The 21465-nt window shown below is 35.3% G+C and overlaps 1 protein-coding gene across 1 annotated transcript in view; it reads right to left on the bottom strand.

The window, feature by feature from the left end:
• Positions 1-21465, bottom strand: part of LOC150107268 (E3 ubiquitin-protein ligase MARCHF5-like) — an 88872-nt gene that overhangs the window by 31521 nt on the left and 35886 nt on the right. The window contains exon 3 of the mRNA XM_090391772.1: positions 18985-19115. Coding sequence (XP_090247898.1) covers positions 18985-19115 — 131 coding nt within the window. The remainder of the gene's footprint in view (positions 1-18984; positions 19116-21465) is intronic.

Below are 21465 nucleotides of genomic sequence, written 5' to 3'. Positions count from 1 at the left end.
TAGTGGAGAGTTTAATTTATGGATCTTAGGGAGTCCACATAACCTAGGGATGAATCGACCTAATGGAAAGACCGATGTTTCTTGGTAACTCTGAAGTGGTATTCAGTAAATTGTTGGTCCTTTTGTGTAGTTCTTTTGTAGGATCACTATTTAGTTCAGAGTAAGTGTCAGTGTTAAGATCCATAAATGAAACTCTCCACTATCGTTGAGGGCATAAACTCCCCTACTTACAACCTTTCAAAATACCTCGCATCCTTTTTAAAAAACCTTTGTGGTACTTCCTTTTCTCATGTAAAAAATTCAGCTGATTTTGTATCCAAAATAAAAGACATTAAACTCAACACATCTGATTTAATGGCAAGTTTCGATATTGTTTTCCTCTTCACGAATGTACCTACTCAAGAAGTTCTAAACCTTCTCCAGAAGAAACTATCCAAAAAAATTTTTTCCTTACTTTCTCACTGTGTGAACTCAGGATACTTCAAATATGATAACAAGATTTATAAACAAAATTCAGGTTTAGCTATGGGCAGCCCGCTCTCTCCAATTCTTGCTGACATATTTGTTAAGGATTTTGAAGAAAAAGCAATTAATTCCTCGACTCTTAAACCTAAAGTATGGTATCGTTATATTGACGATTTATTTCTCATTTGGGAACACTGTTTCAACAACCTCAACTGTTTTTTTTTTTTTTTTTTTTTTTTTTTTTGGACCACCTCAACAAGTTTCATCAAACAATCAATTTCACCTGTGAACTGGAATCCGACAACTGTCTTCCCTTTCTGGACTTAAAACTTACGACAAGATGCACTGAAAATATCAAAATCTCCATTTTTAGAAAACCCACTCACACAGACAGATACCTTCATGCTTCTTCCCATCACTTTCCTTCACAAAAGTTTGGTATTATTTCAACCCTGGCACATCGAACCAGATCTTTATTAACAGATGAAACAGAAATTGAATATGAACTCAATTTTCTTAAAAAGTCTTTTGTTAACAATGGATTCTCTCTTAAAAAGATTAATAAATTTCTCTGTCCACCTCACAACTGCTTTTGAAGATTCTTCTCCACCAAGAGCTTTTATTTCGTTACCATACATCAGTTCTCTCTCTCCCCAAAACTAGCCAAAATGCTTCAGAAATTCAACATTAGAACTTGCTTCACTACATTTCCTAAACTTCGCTCCATACTAAGTAGACCTAAATTGAAACATCTTCCTACTCAGTATTCAGGAATCTACAAGATTTTGTGTGATTGTGGCAAACCATACTACGGCCAGACAGCTAAATCCATCCTTTTACGCATGGAAGAACACCAAAGAGACATTTCCTACAACAGAACCAGGGCCAACGCTCTCTCTAGCCACGTTCTCTTCTCTATCAACTCGGATGAAGGCAGCCAACACCTCATAGACTGGCCACAAACTTCTAATATCCACGTGTGCTATGATGAACTTGAAAGAAGAATAACTGAATCTAGAGAAATATCGCTTGATTCTTCTCATATTAATAACAGCCTTATCTACAATATTTCTAATGCACACATTGTCACTGTCCAATACTGGCGCACTCATGTCAGCTCACGCATGTAGTCAACTTCAGTTGGAATTCAAACACGCATTCCTGTTTTTAAATGTACTTGTGTGTTTTATACTAGATCTGTTAATGTATTTTATCATGTCTCTGTTATTTTTTATTCAATTCTTTGCCTGTGATACCTAAAGAAGTTGAATTTCAACGAAACCAGTCGTATCTTAACATTAAACTTTTCTTTCTCGGTATAGAGTCATTTAAATTCATTTTTATATACATTTTCTATCGAGTAAATTATGATCAATAATATATATATATAGTAACATTAAACATTTTGGAGAAAAGATTAACTAAAACATGAGTAAAAATGGAAAGGATTATAAAGACTGGGGGGGGGGGGGGGAATATTACAGAGATTTAGAAAAGAACTCCGTATGTCAATAGTTTCAAGAAAAATTGAAACTATTGAGATACTGAGATGATCATAATTGAAAAATAAATAAATAAATAAAAATTCAAGATCTTTTCCAAATTTAGATTGATGCCAAATGCAGCATAGCATTTATAAACTATTTTTTATTGGTTAAGCTGGGCAGTTTTTGAATGGCCAAATCTTAACTGCTACTTAACTTTCTGTAAATTCACCATCAAGGATTACACTGTAGACCTGTCTATTTACACTGATGTCTTTTACTGTCTGTTTCTGTGGCTGCATATTTATACATGTTACCATAAAAATCTCAATATAAACAGACTATGATTCATCTCTTCAATCTGGACTATACACAAGTTGTATTTAGTTTAGTTAGAAACAAGGCTGAAGCAATTAAGGATATGATACCAATATATTATGTCTGTTAATTGCATATGCTCTGCAGCAAGTATGCCTGTTTTGCAGAATGAAACACCATTTTCTGGAAAGGAGAAACCCTGCCACCTCTATATACGACCTGCAGAAAGTTAAGCACCTATCAAGATTTCGCTAATCAAATAACAACCAGGTAGTAATCAATGAAAAACAAAGCTTATAAATGCTGTACCTCATTCAGCATATGTCTCAAAATTGCAGTCCAAAATTATTACTGCTTTTTTTCTTCTGAAATTTTGAAAATTCTGACTTTCCTACATTTTTTATAATCCTTTCCATTTTTTTCTGATTTTCTAGTTTTGTTTTTTTTTTGAAAATGTTTAATACTTATATACATAGATCTTTTTTTAAGCAACTTAATCCCTATTTTATTTGAAATCCTCATCTCTTTCACATCCAATGGCATCCTAGAAATTCTCATATTTTGCAGATAGCATGTTATATAGCAAGTGGGTAACAGATTTAATTGTAATTATATGTGACAGCAATGAGTCTAAATTGCAGTCTGCTCAAAATTCCACAATCTAGAAATTCTCAGATTTTGCAGATAACATGTAATATAACAAGTGGGTAGTGGGCGGCTCGTGGCTTGAAATTGTGGGTGTGCTGCAACTTTCGAAATATACATACACACTGTAAGTACAATGCATATGTGTTTGGATAAAATATCAAAATTATGGTAAAAATTTTTTTTAAAAATTAAACATGAAAAAAATATTGTTTATTATCGATAAAATTATACAGTTTGGTATAATTCAAAATTACTTAAAAATAAAATATATTCTTCTTGTTTTGTTTCATGAAAAAATATTGTTCATTAACTATAAAATTATACAGTTTAGTATAATTCAAAATTACTTAAAAATCCATTATCATAACCCCAATAATGTTCTAAAATAAAAACTATAACAAATGTTATGTCTTTAATTGTAATGTCCAAATATTTAAAGAGACGGAGTAAACACGATAAGCGCTACGAACACTCTACTACTGGTGCAAACTGCATATAAACAACAGTGGAACTGCGCGGCAGACAGTGCCGCATTACACTAATAGCTCGCATCTCACTATGACGTGCATATGCTTGCACGTAGCAAATACTAGCAATATGACACTGTGGTAAACACAGTGCTGCTAGCATCCTTCGCTCTCCTAAGTGCTACAAGATGGATTTTTATTATTTTTTATACAAAATAAGAGAATTGTATAAGATTGTTGATGATAAAATTAAATATTACAAGCAAATATAAATAAATTGATAAATATATTTATATATCGAGAAAAATTGGGAGTGCTGCAGTTCCCCAGTGCCTATGCACGAACCGCCCCTGCAAGTGCGTAATAGATTTAAGTGGAATTATGTGTGCAGTCTCAATTGCAGTATGCTTTCAAAAATGGAATCATCTATTCAAAAGATTCCTATCAATAAAAAACAGGATCAAATGTCTGGTGCAGCCCAGATGAATTTAAGAATTAAAATTGTAAATTAAACTAAATTATGTCAAAGGCTCCTCACATTCTTTTAAAGGAAGACTGGTCATTGATAGGACAATAGTAATGATATAAACTTTTCATGTAATACTATGATAATATCTTATAGACCACCTTGGGAGTATACATCAGGAATTTGATGATGAAACATGATCTGCTGAGGTAACGATGGTATACAAGATAATGCTCAAATACATTTATGACTGCTTACTCATTGAACTTGTTTCACTAACTCCACTGTCATTTCATTTATGTGTGGAACAGTCTTCATCATAAAGTATTTCCCAAGGACTAAACCTTCAGCTGTTCAAAAAGAACATTACTGTCCGACCACAGATATGAGACCCTTGGCTGGCAATGCCGAGGGTCTTGTATGCACTTGAGATATGCTTTTTAATATGCACTTGAGACCCTCAAGTGCATATTAAAAAAAAAAAAAAACCTGTAAGCAATGTAAGAAAACCTGTAACCACTGCAGGCAATGGAATGATATTAAATGAATTATTCTGATTATAGTTAATCTTTTCCTTCAGTTAAAAAAAAGTAAAGAGTTGAATTTTTCCTAGTGAAAGTATTTTTTATACATATGAACCTTGGGTTAGAATTACAGCAAACAGTATTAACGAGAGAGAGAGAGAGAGAGTGAGTGTGAGTGTGGAGGAAGTTGTGGGGCAAATATCTTGCTTCTTTTGTTTGTTCTGGATATTTGATAATGCACTGCAATATATTGCTTGTTCCTGCATATTCTCTCCTAGTACCTGTAAATACTGTTAACAACTTTGCTGTTAGTTTGTCTGTGCTATCTGTTTCAAAAATCTTCAATGTACAGTGCTGGTGGTTAAGAGACACCCACCCACTTAACAATATATGCATTCCACTGATTTACCTGATAGAATTCCTTAAACTGCTGGTCAAACCTTTGGAATACCACCACTGACATTTCACAATCTGGCTGTTTGGATGATTAGGTTTATTGGCTCAAGGACAGCTAACATCATACATGCCAAATCAAAGGTTACAGCTGCACTCAGAGGAATAAGCAGTAATAAACATGAAACAGTAAATAACAAGTACAACAGTAAACTTTAAAAAAAAAAAAAATTTTAATAACGTTTCATCATCTCATAATGGATATCATCAGGACCTACTGCACTAACATCAGAGAGAGAGAGAGTAGAAGAATTCTTTCTTTCCTCCTATAAAACAGCTGATTGTATGGCTCTAGTCCATTGGTAGAAAAGTTTAGTTATTGTTTCTCTTGTTGCTCTTTCAACATTAAAAAGTCAGGAGGATATGAAGCTGTTGCTGAAATTCTATAGTAGCATCTGCAATAGCTTGTTTCTGGATGATTTAAATTGGATTCAACATTGTTTTTGACTCTGACGTCTCACATAATATGCTTTGGCCCGAGCATGTTTAAAAGCTATTAGATTTGATTTGATGTGGTAGAGTATCTATGAAATATACCGAATGCTCTGTGTTGGTCTTTTTTTTTTTTTTGGGTGCCTGGCATTCTGGGTTCCATCAAGGCTTTGGATAAAGCAGAAATCAAGATGATGTTACTGGAATTGTGGTTGTTGCTGCCTAGACAATACATTCTGCAACATACTTTACTCACTGCTTCATTGATAGGCGTTTGACTTTCAGCATTAAATTTTGCAAGATGGAAAAAGTACTCCAGTCAGTCTAATCCATTTTCCACATAAAGCGTCCATGCAGGAAAGCATGGTTCCTGTTAAGACAGTGCAAATAATAGGAAAATGATCACTTCCATAGATGTTTAGATGTTCTCTGTGACATCCCAAATGAACAGTGGAAAAATGACAGGGAGAGCAAATTCTAAGATTTATTGCAGAAATACATGTCAAGCATTTGCTCAATGATCTGATCTTGTTCATTTGTGTTGTCAGCACTATCATATGTCCATTAAAGTCACCCATGAGAAGTATGGGCTGAGGCAGTACCAATATAAGATTGTCAAGTTCCATCTAATTTAACTCACAACCCAGTGGTAAATAAATGGAATATACTGTAATAAGAAATCCCAAAGGTAAGCAAATTGCTACTGCTTCCAGAGAAGTATTAAGCTGGACATGTTGGAAATGAGCATGATTACACACTAGGATAGATAAGAGCAGGACCATCTCCAGAAGTTCTGTCTTTACTAAAAAGAGTAAAATGTCTTAAGGTTGGGTTCTCACTGGGTTTTAAATAAGTTTCCTGCAGACAGAAACAAAAAAGTTAGCATTTCTACAGCAGAACCTTGATAGTATCGAAAGATGTTGAGGGCTTACCTTTATCAGGCTTATATTTTTCTATTGATTTAAGGAAGTATGGATGGACAGTGTCCATTTTTTCTTCTGGAAAAATATTTAATACATCTGATGTGTCAGGATCATTTGATGAGTTTAGTTTACTTTTGACAGATGCAAAAATATCCACTTTTTCTATGTTCATCTTCAGGTGAGATCCTTAACATAATTTTCTTGACAAGTGGGTTCTCATCAAATGGGATCATTTTTGGAGTTGTTTAAGGGGTGCGACCATAGGTGGTGTGATTGATGTGCTCCACAGAGAAGCACTCATGACAATAAAGTTCAGGTATGATGAAATTTATCAGATGGAATAGACATATTGGCTCGAGTTACTTTGATATTTTCTTAATTGTCACTTCTCAGCATGAGAGGATTTCAAGATAGGTATGGGGGGTTGTGGCTAGCTTTCCCTTTACATCTTGATATGATATATTTTGTTCTGCTTTTATCGTTTGTAATTCGTTTTCATCCTTCCACCACTGACATGCATGGAAATAGGCTGGATGATCTAATCTCCTTGACAGTTGACACATTTAACTTTCTTTGTAGAGCAAGTTTATTATCATGTTCTTTACTATCACACTGGTCACAAGTAGTAGAGCAGTGACAGGAAGTTTGGAAATGCCCATATTTAAAATAACTCAGTGGATTAGGGATGTACAGCCTAACAGGACAAATGAGATACCCTGCTTTTATAAATGTTGAAGGTTTAGGAATATACAAAAGTAAGGATTTTCCTGGTCAGAACCAGATGATCATCCCTATGTATTAAGATGCACTTCAAACCTGTTACTTATCTTTAAGTTCTGAATATATCTCCTCATCTGAAACATCAAGGATATCCCATTCTGATATTACTTCTCTAGAAGAGTTTGGCAATTTATGAGGTTTTACTGTAAATGATATTCTACCCATTTATGTTGGTTTTGGTTATTTTTTTTTATGAATATTGCTGACATGATGTTTCAACAAGGATATTCACCAGAATGTAGTTTATTAACTGTTTTATGAGATCCTACCAGTCCTAAACCCTTCTAAATAAATAAAAAACCATGAGAAGGATGGCATTTTCCCTATTGGCTTTTCACATGTTGCATGGATGATGAGAAACACTGGTACATTTATAGTGGTGTCACAGCTTTTGTTTCTTACTTCTGTCATCAAATGATGTATCTATGGTATCTGTACTTGGTTAGGACTTTGTGAGGGCCCCTTAAAAATTTGGGGATGAAGAATTTATACTCAAGGAACTTTTTGTTTGGAGCCAGAGTTTGCCACCCACCCCTCACCAAGCCACACATGGACACTCATTGCCAAGCAATTACCACACTCATGCCATTGTACCCCTGGAGGCTATACCAGCACCACAGCAAGTCCTGGGACCCTGTTCCCATACAAAGGTTTATTTGGGTGATGTTTGGTCTAGGTTTGTTTGTAAGTCAGACCCCTGAAGATCAAGCAGAGCAATGTTATAATAAACATTATTGCAAAAAGTTACAAAAATGTAGCCCAATGCACAATGGCTAGTAATAATGTGACAATAACTTTTTTTGGTATGCAAGTTTCTGGAAATTTTAATGTATTGATCTACAATGTAAAATTAAAATTATAATCTAATTCAATTCCATTATATACTTTGCATTCTGTAATGAGCTCAACAAACAGGATGTACAAAAACTCTGGTCAATTTTGTTCTGCTTATTCAACTTTAACTCTTAATTGTTGGGGGGGGGGGGGGGAAATGGTGATTAATGACAATTTACAGGTTATTTTTTTATTTGGTATGAAAGGCAGCTAGAGTGATTGTTTACTGTAAAAATACTCTTTTAAAATGTATTGGGATGTCATAAAATAACACTGAAAGAGAAAATAAGAAATGGAAAAACAATCAGAACTTGCATGCCCAAGAAATAAACATAATATCCAATGCTGCATTTGGTACAACTCTGATAAATCCATGAATAATCTCTGATTGGAGTCAGCAGACTCCACAAGAAATATCACTATAATACAAAAATAATAAAATAAAATAAAAAATTTAAAAAAAGTTACATACACTGCTTGGAAAGAAGTCGACGGACAATACAGTGTGAGGAACAAACAGTCATGGCACCCACCTTAGTAAGATGTAGAACCTCCTTTGGCTGCGATGACTGCAGTAATCCTATGAGAGCATACTTTCCACAAGCATACAATAGTGAATTTTGGACCATTCTTCCTGTAGGCACATTAATGAGATCCTGGACTGCTGTGGAGTGGAAGTCCCTTGACCGCACCCAATGCTCCAATTCATCCCACAGCTGTTCAATAGAGCTCAGATCATTTTATATGTTTTGCAGAGGCGAGTTAAGTGTGATGACGTTCACATCCAAAAACAAGACTGTTATATCAGCAGCATTGAAACAGTGCATTGTCTTGCTGAAAGAGACAAGGGCACTTTCGTAGAAATGCAACAAAATAAGAAGCACTGCATTGTCCAGAATGTTCAGATACCTCTCAAAGTTCAATGTTCATGACACCACAAACAGAGGTTCGAGACCAAACTAGGGCCATACAATCACACTATGGTAAGAGACATTCACCAGGCATCCACCACAACATCCCCTGTTGTCCATTTGCTCAGTAGCATTATTCATCGCTCCTTAATACAGCTTTCCAAGCTTCCATGTCCATGTTCTTTGTGTTGAGGCTTAATGCTTCCAATGTTTCATCTCAGTCACTAAGACATCTTCAGGGATTACAAATAACTTTTGTGACAACATACTCAAATACAATACAATACTAAGTGAAACACGTAGGTGACTTTAAAGCCCTATCTAGGTGGTGTGTCCTTTATGGGCATTTGTAGGTGGCCTAGGATGTAACATAGGATCTCTGATAACACAGTCCAACACAATTTTTGCTGACTTTTATATGAGACTTGTTTTTTACTAATTTGGGTGCGCTGATTTCAAATATCAAACCCATTTTTCTCTATCACGTCAGGTTTTTCCTCTATGGCATTTTCTTTTTGCTAATTTGTAAGTTTTTGATAGTTTTAAGGAGGCAGTACTATTTAGAGGATCAAAAAAATCGATTTTTTAATATTATTTTCTGAACGTATGTACTTTTAAAAATCTGTTCCTAACTTTTTATCAAGAAATTCGAAAAATTCCCGAAGATATAGCCTATTATTCAAAGCGGTGCGCAGATCAGAATCGGAGCACTCACCGCTCTTGCTTGTTAGTAAACGAATAAATGCGTAAGAACCTGCAAAACGTACTGGCGCTTTGAATGCGAGAGAGGCCGATAATTAGATACATAACTACTTAACAATATTCATTAAAAATTACAAGAATATTTATAAAAAAATAACAATTTTACTTACACGGGTTTCAGGGAATAAATTTTTGTTTGTAGCAATTTCTGCTGTGTGTTCTGTTTTGGCAATCCCTTTGAATACTCCAACAGTAGTCAGCCATCATGTGAGAATCCCATCTTCCTTGGTACCAATAAGTCTTGATGAAATCTTTCGCCTTGTTCATCGCTTACAGCACCTAGATTCTCGGGAAATCCATCAAGATGACTGTAAAGAAAATGAAGCTTTATGCTCATGTTGCAACGCGGTCCAGAACTAGAAATTAAATTTTCATTGTCTAAATCAACATCCGGGTCTTGCTCCTCAAGAACATCTGGCATATCCCGATCATGCTCGTTCTCAAGTAAAGGAAGTCCTTTATAAATTGGCATGGCTATATCATTGGAATGAGCAACTGGCCGAATTGCTGAGTCGAGATTTGGATACACAATTTTTTTCTTATTCTTCTTATTATAACCAGAAATCTGAACTAAACAAAAATAGCAATCATCTACGTGATTTTTCGATTCACACCAAATCATTGGAATGCCAAAAGCTAATTTTTGGCGTTTTCCCTTGCTCCACTGTCGTAAATTTTCTACACATGACTTACACACTTTATTTGGAGCCCATGAATTGTCCTGATCTGCAAGTTTTACGTCAAAGTATGCAAAGTACACTTTGTTAACGAAATCAGTGATATCTGTCCTTTGACTGGGAACAGTAAAGCTGCCACAAATGTAGCAGAAGGAATCTACACTACTGACACATTTTCGAGTAGTAGACATGATGTATTTTCTTCACTACCGACTAACATGCAATTAACAAGACAAAAAAAAAAACCAGAGACTTTATTGAAACGTTATAAGCGCTCATCATACTTTCACGATCGATTAACAATTGACTGATTTCGATCGTTCTTTGTCCGCTATGACGCATATAGCATTCATTTGTTTTAGGCAGTTGTCATTTCCTAGTTTTCATCACCTAAATGTATTAGGTCGGCTATCGGCCTCTCTCGCATTCAAAGCACCAGTATGTGCCGTTGCGGGTTCTTATGCATTTATTCGTTTACTAACAAGCGAGAGCGGCGAGCGCTCCGATTCTAATCTGCGCACCGCTTTGAATAATAGGCTATATCTTCGGGAATTTTTCGAATTTCTTGATAAAAAGTTAGGAACAGATTTTTAAAAGTACATACTTTCAGAAAATAATATTAAAAAATCGATTTTTTTGATCCTCTAAATAGTACTGCCTCCTTAAAACTATCAAAAACTTACAAATTAGCAAAAAGAAAATGCCAAGGAGGAAAAACCTGACGTGATAGAGAAAAATGGGTTTGATATTTGAAATCAGCGCACCCAAATTAGTAGAAAACAAGTGTCAGATCATAATCAGCAGAAAAAAAATTTTTTTTTGTTGGCCAGCGTAATTAATGTTTCTCAAATTTTGAGAAGTTTTATGCGATCATATTTATTTAAATTTGGTTGATTTCTGAGTGCTGCCGCAGATTCTAAAAACAGTCTTTTTTTTTTAATTTAATGTGGTGGAGCATGGTGGTTTTTCTCCAGGAGATCCTGTGGGTTGTATCCAAAACATAGTCTGCAAGGCCAGATTGACCATAAGTCGTGATTGCAGATGTATGATTTCTGTTCTTCTAAACAGATGGTTGCTGATCTACCTGTCTGTATGAAATAAGCCAGCTTGAAGGAACAGGGTACTCTATATACTCCAGGCACTGAGAGAGGAGGGAGCTGATCTTTGGTGGCACATATAAGAGTAGTAAGTTTACGGTAGGGCTTAAACGTTGTGTGGAGGTTGTACTTTTTTTAGGACATGGCTATTTTTTCTGATGTGCCATTGATGTAGGGTATGGTTTTTGAAACCAAAATGAAAATTTTGAAAATTTCCATGTTTACATGGAAAATTTAGAAAAACGAGCAGTAAACTCAGCCTTTCTCAAACCTTCTATCTTGCTAAAATACGAGGGTGGTCTGAAAAGTTCTCAGCCTCGACCACGGATGGCAACACAATCGACAAGATTTTTTTTTGTCAGTTATTGGTACATCAGTCATAAGCATCCATATGAAATTGCAAGTCGTTCTATCAAGTAGTTTTATACAGCTGTCTGAAGCAAAAGTGTTGTCTGTATCCCTTGAAATGGATAAAATTGAGTATCGTATGGTTATTCTTTTATAAAATTCTTTGCAAAAGAAGGTTTAACGCCAAAAGAAATTCATTCGAAGTTCATAAAAGTTTATGGGCACTCTTCTCCTTTGTTTTCGACAATTAAGAAATGGGTTGGTGAATTTAAATGTGGCTGTACCAGCCTTGAAGATGATCCACGTGAAGGACGTCCAAAAAGTGTAACAACACTAGAAATAATTGATCAAGTGCATGATATGGAACTGGATGACCAGTGAGTCAAAGTGCATGAAATTGCTGAGACTATAGGCATTTCAAAAGAATGTGTAGGATATATTTTGCATGAAGAATTGCAAATGAAAAAGCTTTGTGCAAGATGTGTATCGCGCTTGCTCACAACAGATCAAAAACACACTCGCATGAAAATCTCTGAAAGTGCTTGGAGCGTTTTAACAAGAATAAAACTGATTTTGTGCATCAATTTATTACTATGGATGACACTTGGATTCACCATTACACACCACAATTCAAACAGCAGTCGGTTGTTCAGCGCCAAAGAAGACAGTCGGTTCCATCAGCAGAAAAGGTCACGGCATCTGTGTTTTGGGATGCTAAAGGCATTTTGTTTATTAATTATCTTGAAAAAGGTAAAACAATAACTGGGGAATATTATTCCGATCTTTTAACCAAGCCAGATGAAAAACTTGGTGAGAAAAGACCTTGCTTGCAGAAGAAAAAAATCATCTTTCATCAGGACAATGCACCTGCCCACAAAGGTGTTTTGGGCAGGTGTATTGTCCTGCAATGCACCTCCCGAGATTTGGCTCCCTATGACTTCTATCTCTTCTCAAAACTAAAACTTTTCCTCGCTGGTCAATGTATTTCTTCGAATCAGAGGTGATTGCAGCTGTAGAGGGGCATTTTGCAGATCTTACTGAGAAACACTACAGGGACAGGATAATGGTGCTGGAGCATCGCTGGAATAAATGTATTAGTCTTAAGGGAAATTATGTTGAAAAATAAAAATAATTTTGAAATTATAATTTTTTTTTTTTCATTGTTAGGCTGAGAACTTTTCAGACCACCTCGTATGTAGATGATGTGTTCTCTATTTGGCCTCATGGCCCAGACACATTAGACTCCTTCCTCAGTCACCTCAATAGCCTACATCCAAAAATCCAGTTTACAATGGAAAAGGAAAATAACAATAGTTTACCCTTCCTAAACACCTTAGTAACATGCCTTCCTAATAGGAACCTTTCCTTCTCTGTAAATAGAAAACCTACTCACACAGGCAGATACATTCACAAACTCTCATACCACCACCACCTCTCAGCACCAGCACTGCACTTCAGACAGGTAGGCAGATCAGCAACCATCTATTTAGAAGAATACAAATCATACATCTGGAATCATGACTATGGTTAATCTGGCCTTGCATACCATGTTTTGGATACAACCCACAGCAACTCCTGGGGAAAACCACCATGCTCCACCATAGTAAATGAAAAAAAAAAAAAAAAAAAAGACTGTTTTTAGAATCTGCAGCAGCACTCAGAAATCAACCAAATTTAAATAAATATGGTTGTATAAAACTTCTCAAAATTTGGGAAACATCAATTATCAGAGATCCCATGTTACATCCTAGGCCACCTACAAATGCCTAGAGGATGCACCACCTAGATAGGACTTTAAAGTCACCTACACGTTTCAATTAGTATCGTATTGAGCGTGTTGTTACAAAAACTATTTGTAATCCCTGAAGATGTCTCAGTGACTAACACGAAACACTGGAAGCATTAAAATTAGTTTTAATCCTTTCCCAGTGCTGAAAATATTCCATTAAACCTCCAACATGATGTACATATTCTCTGCAACACTGAAGATGATACACCATGTTGGTTGGGGTGATGTGGGGTTGTATATTGCAGTTCTACCATGGAAACCCATGTTATGAACCTCGGATCTGAATGCTGTTGTGCATATTCATGTTCTAGTAGATGAAAGGAACTCTGCATTCAGTGTCTCGGCAGATGAATGGGGTTTTTTTATGTATTATCATTCAAAGCACCCTACAGTCACTTTGGTGAGTGTAGTTGGTTGTCCACCGCAGGGTAGCACTTGCAGTTGACTCCTTGCACTTCTATCTCAGCATGGGATCATTGATTGTTGACATGGGATGGTCCAATTTGTCAACAATTTGCCGAATAGATAGATAGAATAGATTTACCAAATAGATAGATAGATGTGATAGGATGTCATGTTGAAAATGTGGCATCCTATCACAATACCTCTTTCAAACTCCATTGGTTCCCGTCTCACAGCCACTTCACTTTTTACCTGGACACAGTTGTGCTGACTTTTGAACACCATATCCAATTTATACCAGCTACAAACACGACTTGTTACATGAGATGATGCACGTTGCCCATGGGGGTGTCCGTCGACTTCTTTCCAAGCAATGTGTGTGTATATATATATATATATGTGCGTGTGTGTGTGTATCCTATCTTTCTTACTATCTTGGTCATGGCTCATTTATCACAGAAATGATAAATGAACTGCAAAAAGTGGAAAATATGCTAAGTAATTAAAGCTGCTAGTCACTACCTAAATTCCCTTCATTGAAACATTAGAAATAAAAAGCTCACTATATTACATCCACAATTAAGAGAATGATTCGCGAATGTTGACAAAGCAAAAGGAATTGAAAGTTTTCAGTAGTGTAGTCAGTAGTGACTGACTAGTTTTCAGTCAGTCTGAAAGTTTTTTTAGTTTTTTTTTTAGACTGAAAGTTTTAAATAGTGAGAGTCAGTAAGAAATGATTTCCTGTTTCAACAATACTCTAGGCAGCAATTACATCAACTGGCATGACCACTGGTTTACAATAAAAAAGGAGATACAATTCAATGTAGCAAAACACATACCAACAAAATAATCTTCAAGATGCTCTGAATTACATAAGCGGTTACATAAGCTGTTAAGAATTCACCAAAATCCTACAATAGAATTGGAAAAGAGTACATTTAGAAAAATTAATTTGAAATTTAAAATGACAATTTATGAAGAATTGTTTTTCAGAAGTGTAAATAAAGCCAAGGGGTGCTTAAGGGTCAAAGCTGTATAACTGAGAGGAGACCTCCACATAGCCTTTAAAGGAATGTGAAGAACCAACCAGGGCTTCTGACCTAATGTCCAAATCTTAACCTTCTCATGGAGCACCCCTGTTAGGTATCTACCTGGATACTGCACAAACGAGGATGGGCTGGCAATTTGGAATTTAGCCGACCAAATTGTATTCTTATTAGCTTAAACCACAATATTAAATGATGGTACAACATGATAGAATTTCATGCCGGCTGGGGCATCGCCCGGTTAAACAAGGTACCCGTCGTTTTCGCCACAGAACCAGGGCAAACAGCGAAAAGTCAGCTACTGGAACAAATCCTACAACACACCACAACTCAATATCACCAGAACTGAAGATCGGTACTATCAACATAAGAAGCCTGAATGGCAAAGAAATGAAGCTAGCTGAGGAATTAAATAAGTACCAGATCAACATAATAGGGGCAACTGAAACAAAAAAGATCAAAACTGGTGAGCTTTTTCTAAGCAATAAATACAAAATGTTTATATTCAGGCAATGATAATCAAGGAAAAGAAGGAGTAGCCATAGTATTCAACACTAAATATGAGGCTAATCTTCTTGAATGGCAGGCAATTTCAAGTAGAGTGATGTGGGCAAATATCAGAATGGGAAACTGGACAATGAGACTTATTTGTGCCTATGGTCGCACAGAAGGTTCTACTAAAGTAGAAGTGGAGGAATTTTTTTAGGCTTTACAGAAAGCAACTAATACAATGAAAAAGGAAAAGTTGGTCCTTGTTGGGGATCTAAATAAGAGTAGGAAATGATTGTCAGACATACAAAAATATTTTGGGAAAATTTGGAGAAAAGAGCAAAGCTAATAATAATGGCAAATACTTATTGGATTTCTGCTCAGGACATGGATTGATTATTACTAACACCATGTTCCAACATAAAAATGTGCACAAATCCAGGGGTGTGGTCCTAAAAGAAATAGTGCCAGGGCTCCACTTGGGAACAAAAATCCAAAGCACGAAGTGTGGCATTATTATTATTATTATTGCGATGGCTATATGGCAGAGAGATTGCCTTGTTTTCTGAAACGAAAATGACAAGAGCGATATTCGGTCAAAAAATAGCAGTTTGCTATTTTTTTGACCGAAAGCTGAGAATGCATGATAAGTCTCATTATTATAATTCTTATAATTTATTATAATGAATTTAAAAATTTTGATAGTTTTAAAAAAAAGTACCAGGGCGTCGCCCTGTTGCACCCTGGTCCGACTACACTCCTCAACAAATCACATGGAGAGAAGAGGCAAAGAATAAGAAAAGTCTCATTGACTATATTATTGTTGATAGTGATGTTTGCTCTCTGGTTCAGGACACTAGAGTGTACAGAGGATTTGAAATTGGAAGTGATCACCATTTAGTCTTAAGCAGGATAAAATTGAATTTCATATTGAAAAGAAGAACATGTAAAAAAGTTTTAAAACAAATAAAAGTTGAGCAGCTCTCAGATGTGAACTGTAGACTAAAATATACAAACATTATTCAAGAAAAAATGAAAGAGTTTGAGAACAGGAATCAAACCTTGGAGATTCAGTGGCAAGCTCTGAAGAAAACATTGATTGATTCAGCCAGAGAGGAATGTGGTGAGGTTGTCTGCAAGGATAGAAAAATCAGAACTCCATGGTGGACACAGGAAGTTAAAGAGGCAGTGAAGGAAAAGAAGAAAGCATATCAAAAGTTCCTGGCAAATAAGTCAGCTTGTGCTCTTAGAGAATACAGAGACAAATGTAAGGAAGCTAAACACTGTGTAAAACTAGCTAAACAGAAGTCATAGGAAGATTTTGGTAAGAACATAGAAAATAAATATCAAGAAGGTGGCAAGATATTCTGGAGGTTGTTGAAGAAGTTCAGAAATGGAGGAAACAGTGCTGCAAAAGGAATTAGAGATGATAAAGGTGATATGAAAACTGGAGAAAAAGATATCCTTGAAGTATATAGTAATTACTTCGAAAAATTGCTAAATGAAACTAGCAGTGATGACAACACAGTGATAAACACTGACCAGGCATGCAATCAGGAATACATATCCATGCTTGAAGTAGAAAAAGCCATCAAAAGTCTGAAATGTGGAAAGGCAGCTGGAGTAGATATTAAACCAGAAATGCTCAAGTATGGAGGTATAAAAGTTTTACAGTGGCTACACTGCATAGTTCAGAGGGCCTGGACAGAAGGATGAGTTCCAGATGATTGGAGTAAGCTCTAATAGTACCCATATATAAAAAAGGGAAATAAAACTGATTGTGAGATTTACATAAGTATTTCTCCACTGAGTGTTCCTAGCAAGATTTATGCCAGTATAGTTGAGAAACGGTTGAGAAGGATTGTGGAAGAGAAGCTTGGTGAGGAACAAGCTGGATTCAGGCCAAATAGAGGCTGTCAGGATCAGATATTCATTTTACAACAAATAGTTGAAAAGTCATGGGAATATAACAAAGATCTGCATTTAAGTTTTGTAGGTCTGGAAAAAGCATATGACAAGGTGCCAAGAGAGAAGCTATTCAATACGCTGCAGTTATATGTCAATGGGGCATTATATCAAGCAATACTTAGTCTTTATTTGAGTTGTAAGTCAGTAGTTCGAATTGAAGGAAGTACAGGGAGATGGTTTAATGTTAAATCTGGTGTCAGACAAGGATGTACATTATCACCTCTGTTATTCATTATCTATATGGATTACATTATGAAGGAAAGTGGTATTAAACCTGATATCAAAATTGGAGATGTCAATGTCAACTCCTTGCTTTATGCAGATGATGTTATACTTCTAAATAAATCCGTTACAAGTATGCAAGATTCCCTTACTAAATTGAATAACTGTTGTGATAGATATGGTATGAAAGTCAGCAATAACAAGACAAAGATAATGAAAATAGGCAGAAGCACTGAAAATATCAGCTGCATTGTGAATGGAGAACCTATAGAATAAGTAAAACATTTCAGCTACTTAGGCATGATTTTTAGTGAAGATGGTAAATTAAATATGGAAATAGACAACAGAATCAACAAAGCTGGTATGGTAGGAAGTCAACTGAATAAATTTATATAGAATAAGAGAGAAATTAGTCAAAACACTGAATTAGATGTATACAAGACAGTGTTCAAACCAATTTTACTTATGGATCTGAGAGCTGGGGATCAGAAGTAAAACACTTGACCAAAGACTAGTGACTGCAGATATGAGAGTCCTGAGAAAGATTATGGGCATGAACAGATGGCATCAATGGCAATATCATATTAAAAACGAGGATATTAGGAAAGAAGTTGACATTGTCAGCATCAAGGAATGCGCTAGCAGAGCTAATCTCAGGTAGTATGGTCACTTAAACAAAATGGGTGAGGAAAGATTAGCCAAACAAGTGTTCTCTGCCAGGTTGGCAGGAAAAAGATCCAGAGTAAGACCAAGATATAGGTGGATTGATACGGTGAATAGTGCCTTAGAAGAAAATAATAAATATAAGATCTGATAATGTTGTAGCTTTGACAGGTAACAGGTTGATTTGGTAGAAAATTGTCGGTAGGAAGTTAGTAATGATGTAAATTTTTCATGTAGTACTATCATATCCTGTATACCCCTTGAGGGTAAATGTTAGGAATTTGATGATGATGATGATGAAATAAAGCTAACTAGACATTCTAACTTGCTTGATCTCAATCTATGGACTTATTAAAATGCACAAAGAAGAAAGACCAGAATGAGTTCACTTGACAAACTTGCGACCGGTATGGATAATTTTGAGAAACATCTCAATGCCTGCAGATCAGTACAAAAAAAATCGTGTGTGTGTGTGTAAGAGAGAGAGAGGGTATTTTAAGACAATTATCATACTGTGTAGTTTCTTTGTTCTAATTTTGTTTTTCTTTCTTTGTTTTTAAAAAGATGTTCTAGCAATTTTCTTTTGGTTTTAGACTCAGAGATAAATTTCACATAAATAATACAGCATACAAATTGCTTTTATTAAGACAACTATCACAATACTGTGCTGTTTCTTTGTTTTAATAAAAGCAATTTGTTTGTTGTATTACTTATGTGAAATTTATCTTTGAGTCTAAAACCAAAAGAAAATTGCTAGAACACTTTTTATCCATTCTACACATACTGAAGTCAAATGAAAAATATCAAACATTTTACCTGCATTACTGTTATAGCTCCATAGGTAACTGCTGTCCAATACACAGAGCCTACGACAACTCCTGCTGCTGCAAGAGGACACACTCGATACAGTACCCTATCTGCTGCATCCAGTACATAAACTAATGTTCCTAAAAAAAAAAATAAAAAATAAATTTGTTATAAACATAAATAAAAGCACAATTCTTTAATGCCTTTTATTTCCTAATGGAGTAGGCAGAGTTCCGTAATCCCTAACCTTTTGAAAATCAGTGGATAACTGGTCTCCACTTTTCAGCCATCACTGACAGAAAGTTCAAGCTATCAATGAATCAAGCCTTCCAGGGGAGTGATTATGATAGACAAGTACCACCAATCTCAAATCCTAAATTAATAGGTGGGTGTGAAAAATACTGCAAGCTCTACAGGCAATTTTTAGAGCTGTGAGAGTAAAAATCCAAGAATCCTAGAGGTGGAAACCCTCTAGGATCCTTGGATTTTCCAAAAAATCGACTGAATCTGGAACCAGTCAAAGAAAGACCCAAAAAATTTCCTCTACTCAACAACTAGAATTGAACTTAAAATGGTATTTCTTTGAGCAGTCTAGCACTGCAGAAGCAAAAATAATTTTTTAGGACTTTAGGAATTTTTTTTTATTTTAAATAAAAAATCCTATTCACACACATACAATGTGTGAATGATGTTGGAAGTATAACTGGTAAAGGTGGTATAATATAGCATTATACATGTCTGCAAGGAGATATGCTTTGCATTATGGGAGATACTAAGGCAAGTGATGAGAACTTATACTACCTTTACCATGAATTGCCTCAGTCCTGAAGATACTTCAGGTGCAAACTTTGTTTGCTTACACTTGGATAAAGGATTAAAATAAATATATAATTTATAGTCTAACCAAGTGAAAAAACTTCCAACATCTTTCTCTAATCCAGAGTAATTTAATAATAAGGTGTGACACCTTTTTGGCAACTCGTATAGATAAATATGACTTCTCCATTACTTACACCTTGGTATCACCACCTCTGGGTCTGGCTCCCACCGATGAGAACTCAATAAAGGTCGAAACCGGTCTGGGTAGTGGCCCTTCCCTTAATGAATAGCATTATACATGTCTGCAAGGAGATGTGCTTTGCATTATGTGAGATACTAAGGCAAGTGATGAGAACTTATACCACCTTTACCATGAAATGCCTCAGTCCTGAAAATACTTCAGGTGCAAACTTTGTTACACTTGGATAAAGGATTAAACTAAATATATAATTTACAATGTGCTCAGATTCAATGCACATCATTTAGTAATATTCTTGGTTGAAACTATTCTATGGTTTTCTATATATACTTCACACAACAGTGAGGTTTCATGGTTTTCTATATATACTTCACACAATAGTGAAGTTTCAAAAATCATGTCTAGTCATAGAGATGTAATATTTGGCAGTGCAATACTCATATTATCCTTTATATGAGCACTCTTACAGTCTTGTAAAAATAGTTCAACTCTGTTGTAATGAGCATGGAAATAATCATATCATGGCTGTAATGAGTGAAAGGCCATAATGATTTTTATTTATGAATATACCCATATAACTGCTCACTTCAGTTCTTGGGATAGATAAAAATGAAAGGAATGACAGCTTTTATGATCACCTGCATCAGATCATGGGCCAGTTTATAACCTAATCTTGCCCTTTGGAACCATCCCCCACTCTACTTGCCGATCCAGTGTCTAGTATCCAGTCCACCTCCCTCACTTTACCCAAACATTGCCACGACTGTAAAATCAATTAAAAATTAACCATTCTGTCAGAAACGTCTACTAAAAGAAAGTATCTCACAGTTCGCTAAAAACTCGAAATTATTCATGGTTAGAACATAGTGCAAAAAACTTTGAAGTGTATAAAAAGTTTTCTTCATCCTCTTCAACAATATCAACATCGCAGAAGAATAAAGATCTTTACATGTCGGCACTGGAAAACAACATAAAAAAGTAAAAATAAAAAATTAGAAAGTATGAGATGACAAACATCAATGAAGCACTGCTTCGATGGTTCACTACACAGCAAAGTGCTAGATTCTCAACAGACGATCTGATCTTGAGGCTGAAGTGAGAAAATTTGCTAAACTGGAGGCGACAATGTTGTATGTAATAACAATGGATGGCTGGATAATTGAAATTGTGTTTATTATTAATTAGTATTTTTTTTAATTACAGTGAAATAAACTGTGTTTAGTATTAAGTATAATATAGTTAATACAAGCATAAATAATATCTAGGTATGTAATTATATTTTCTTCTTCTCTCTAATACTACTTTTCTTGTTTATTTTTTTAATCTATTTTTATCGAATTACTGAAAATTAAAAAAAAAAAAAATAGGAAGAGGTTTAACTGATATAGTGAGTATAACATGGAACTTTTGTTAGTCACCTGATGCTCATTATAACCAAGTGTGATTGTACTTGTAAAAAGTGATATACCTTT

This window comes from Typopeltis vanoorti, chromosome 4 (genome assembly GCF_054136105.1).
Source record: "Typopeltis vanoorti isolate ZY-2024b chromosome 4, IOZ_Tvanoo_1.0, whole genome shotgun sequence".
In the NCBI taxonomy this organism is placed as follows: Eukaryota; Metazoa; Arthropoda; class Arachnida; order Uropygi; family Thelyphonidae; genus Typopeltis; species Typopeltis vanoorti.
Note: the sequence above shows the minus strand (reverse complement) of the source record. Positions and strands in the feature narration are given on the sequence as shown.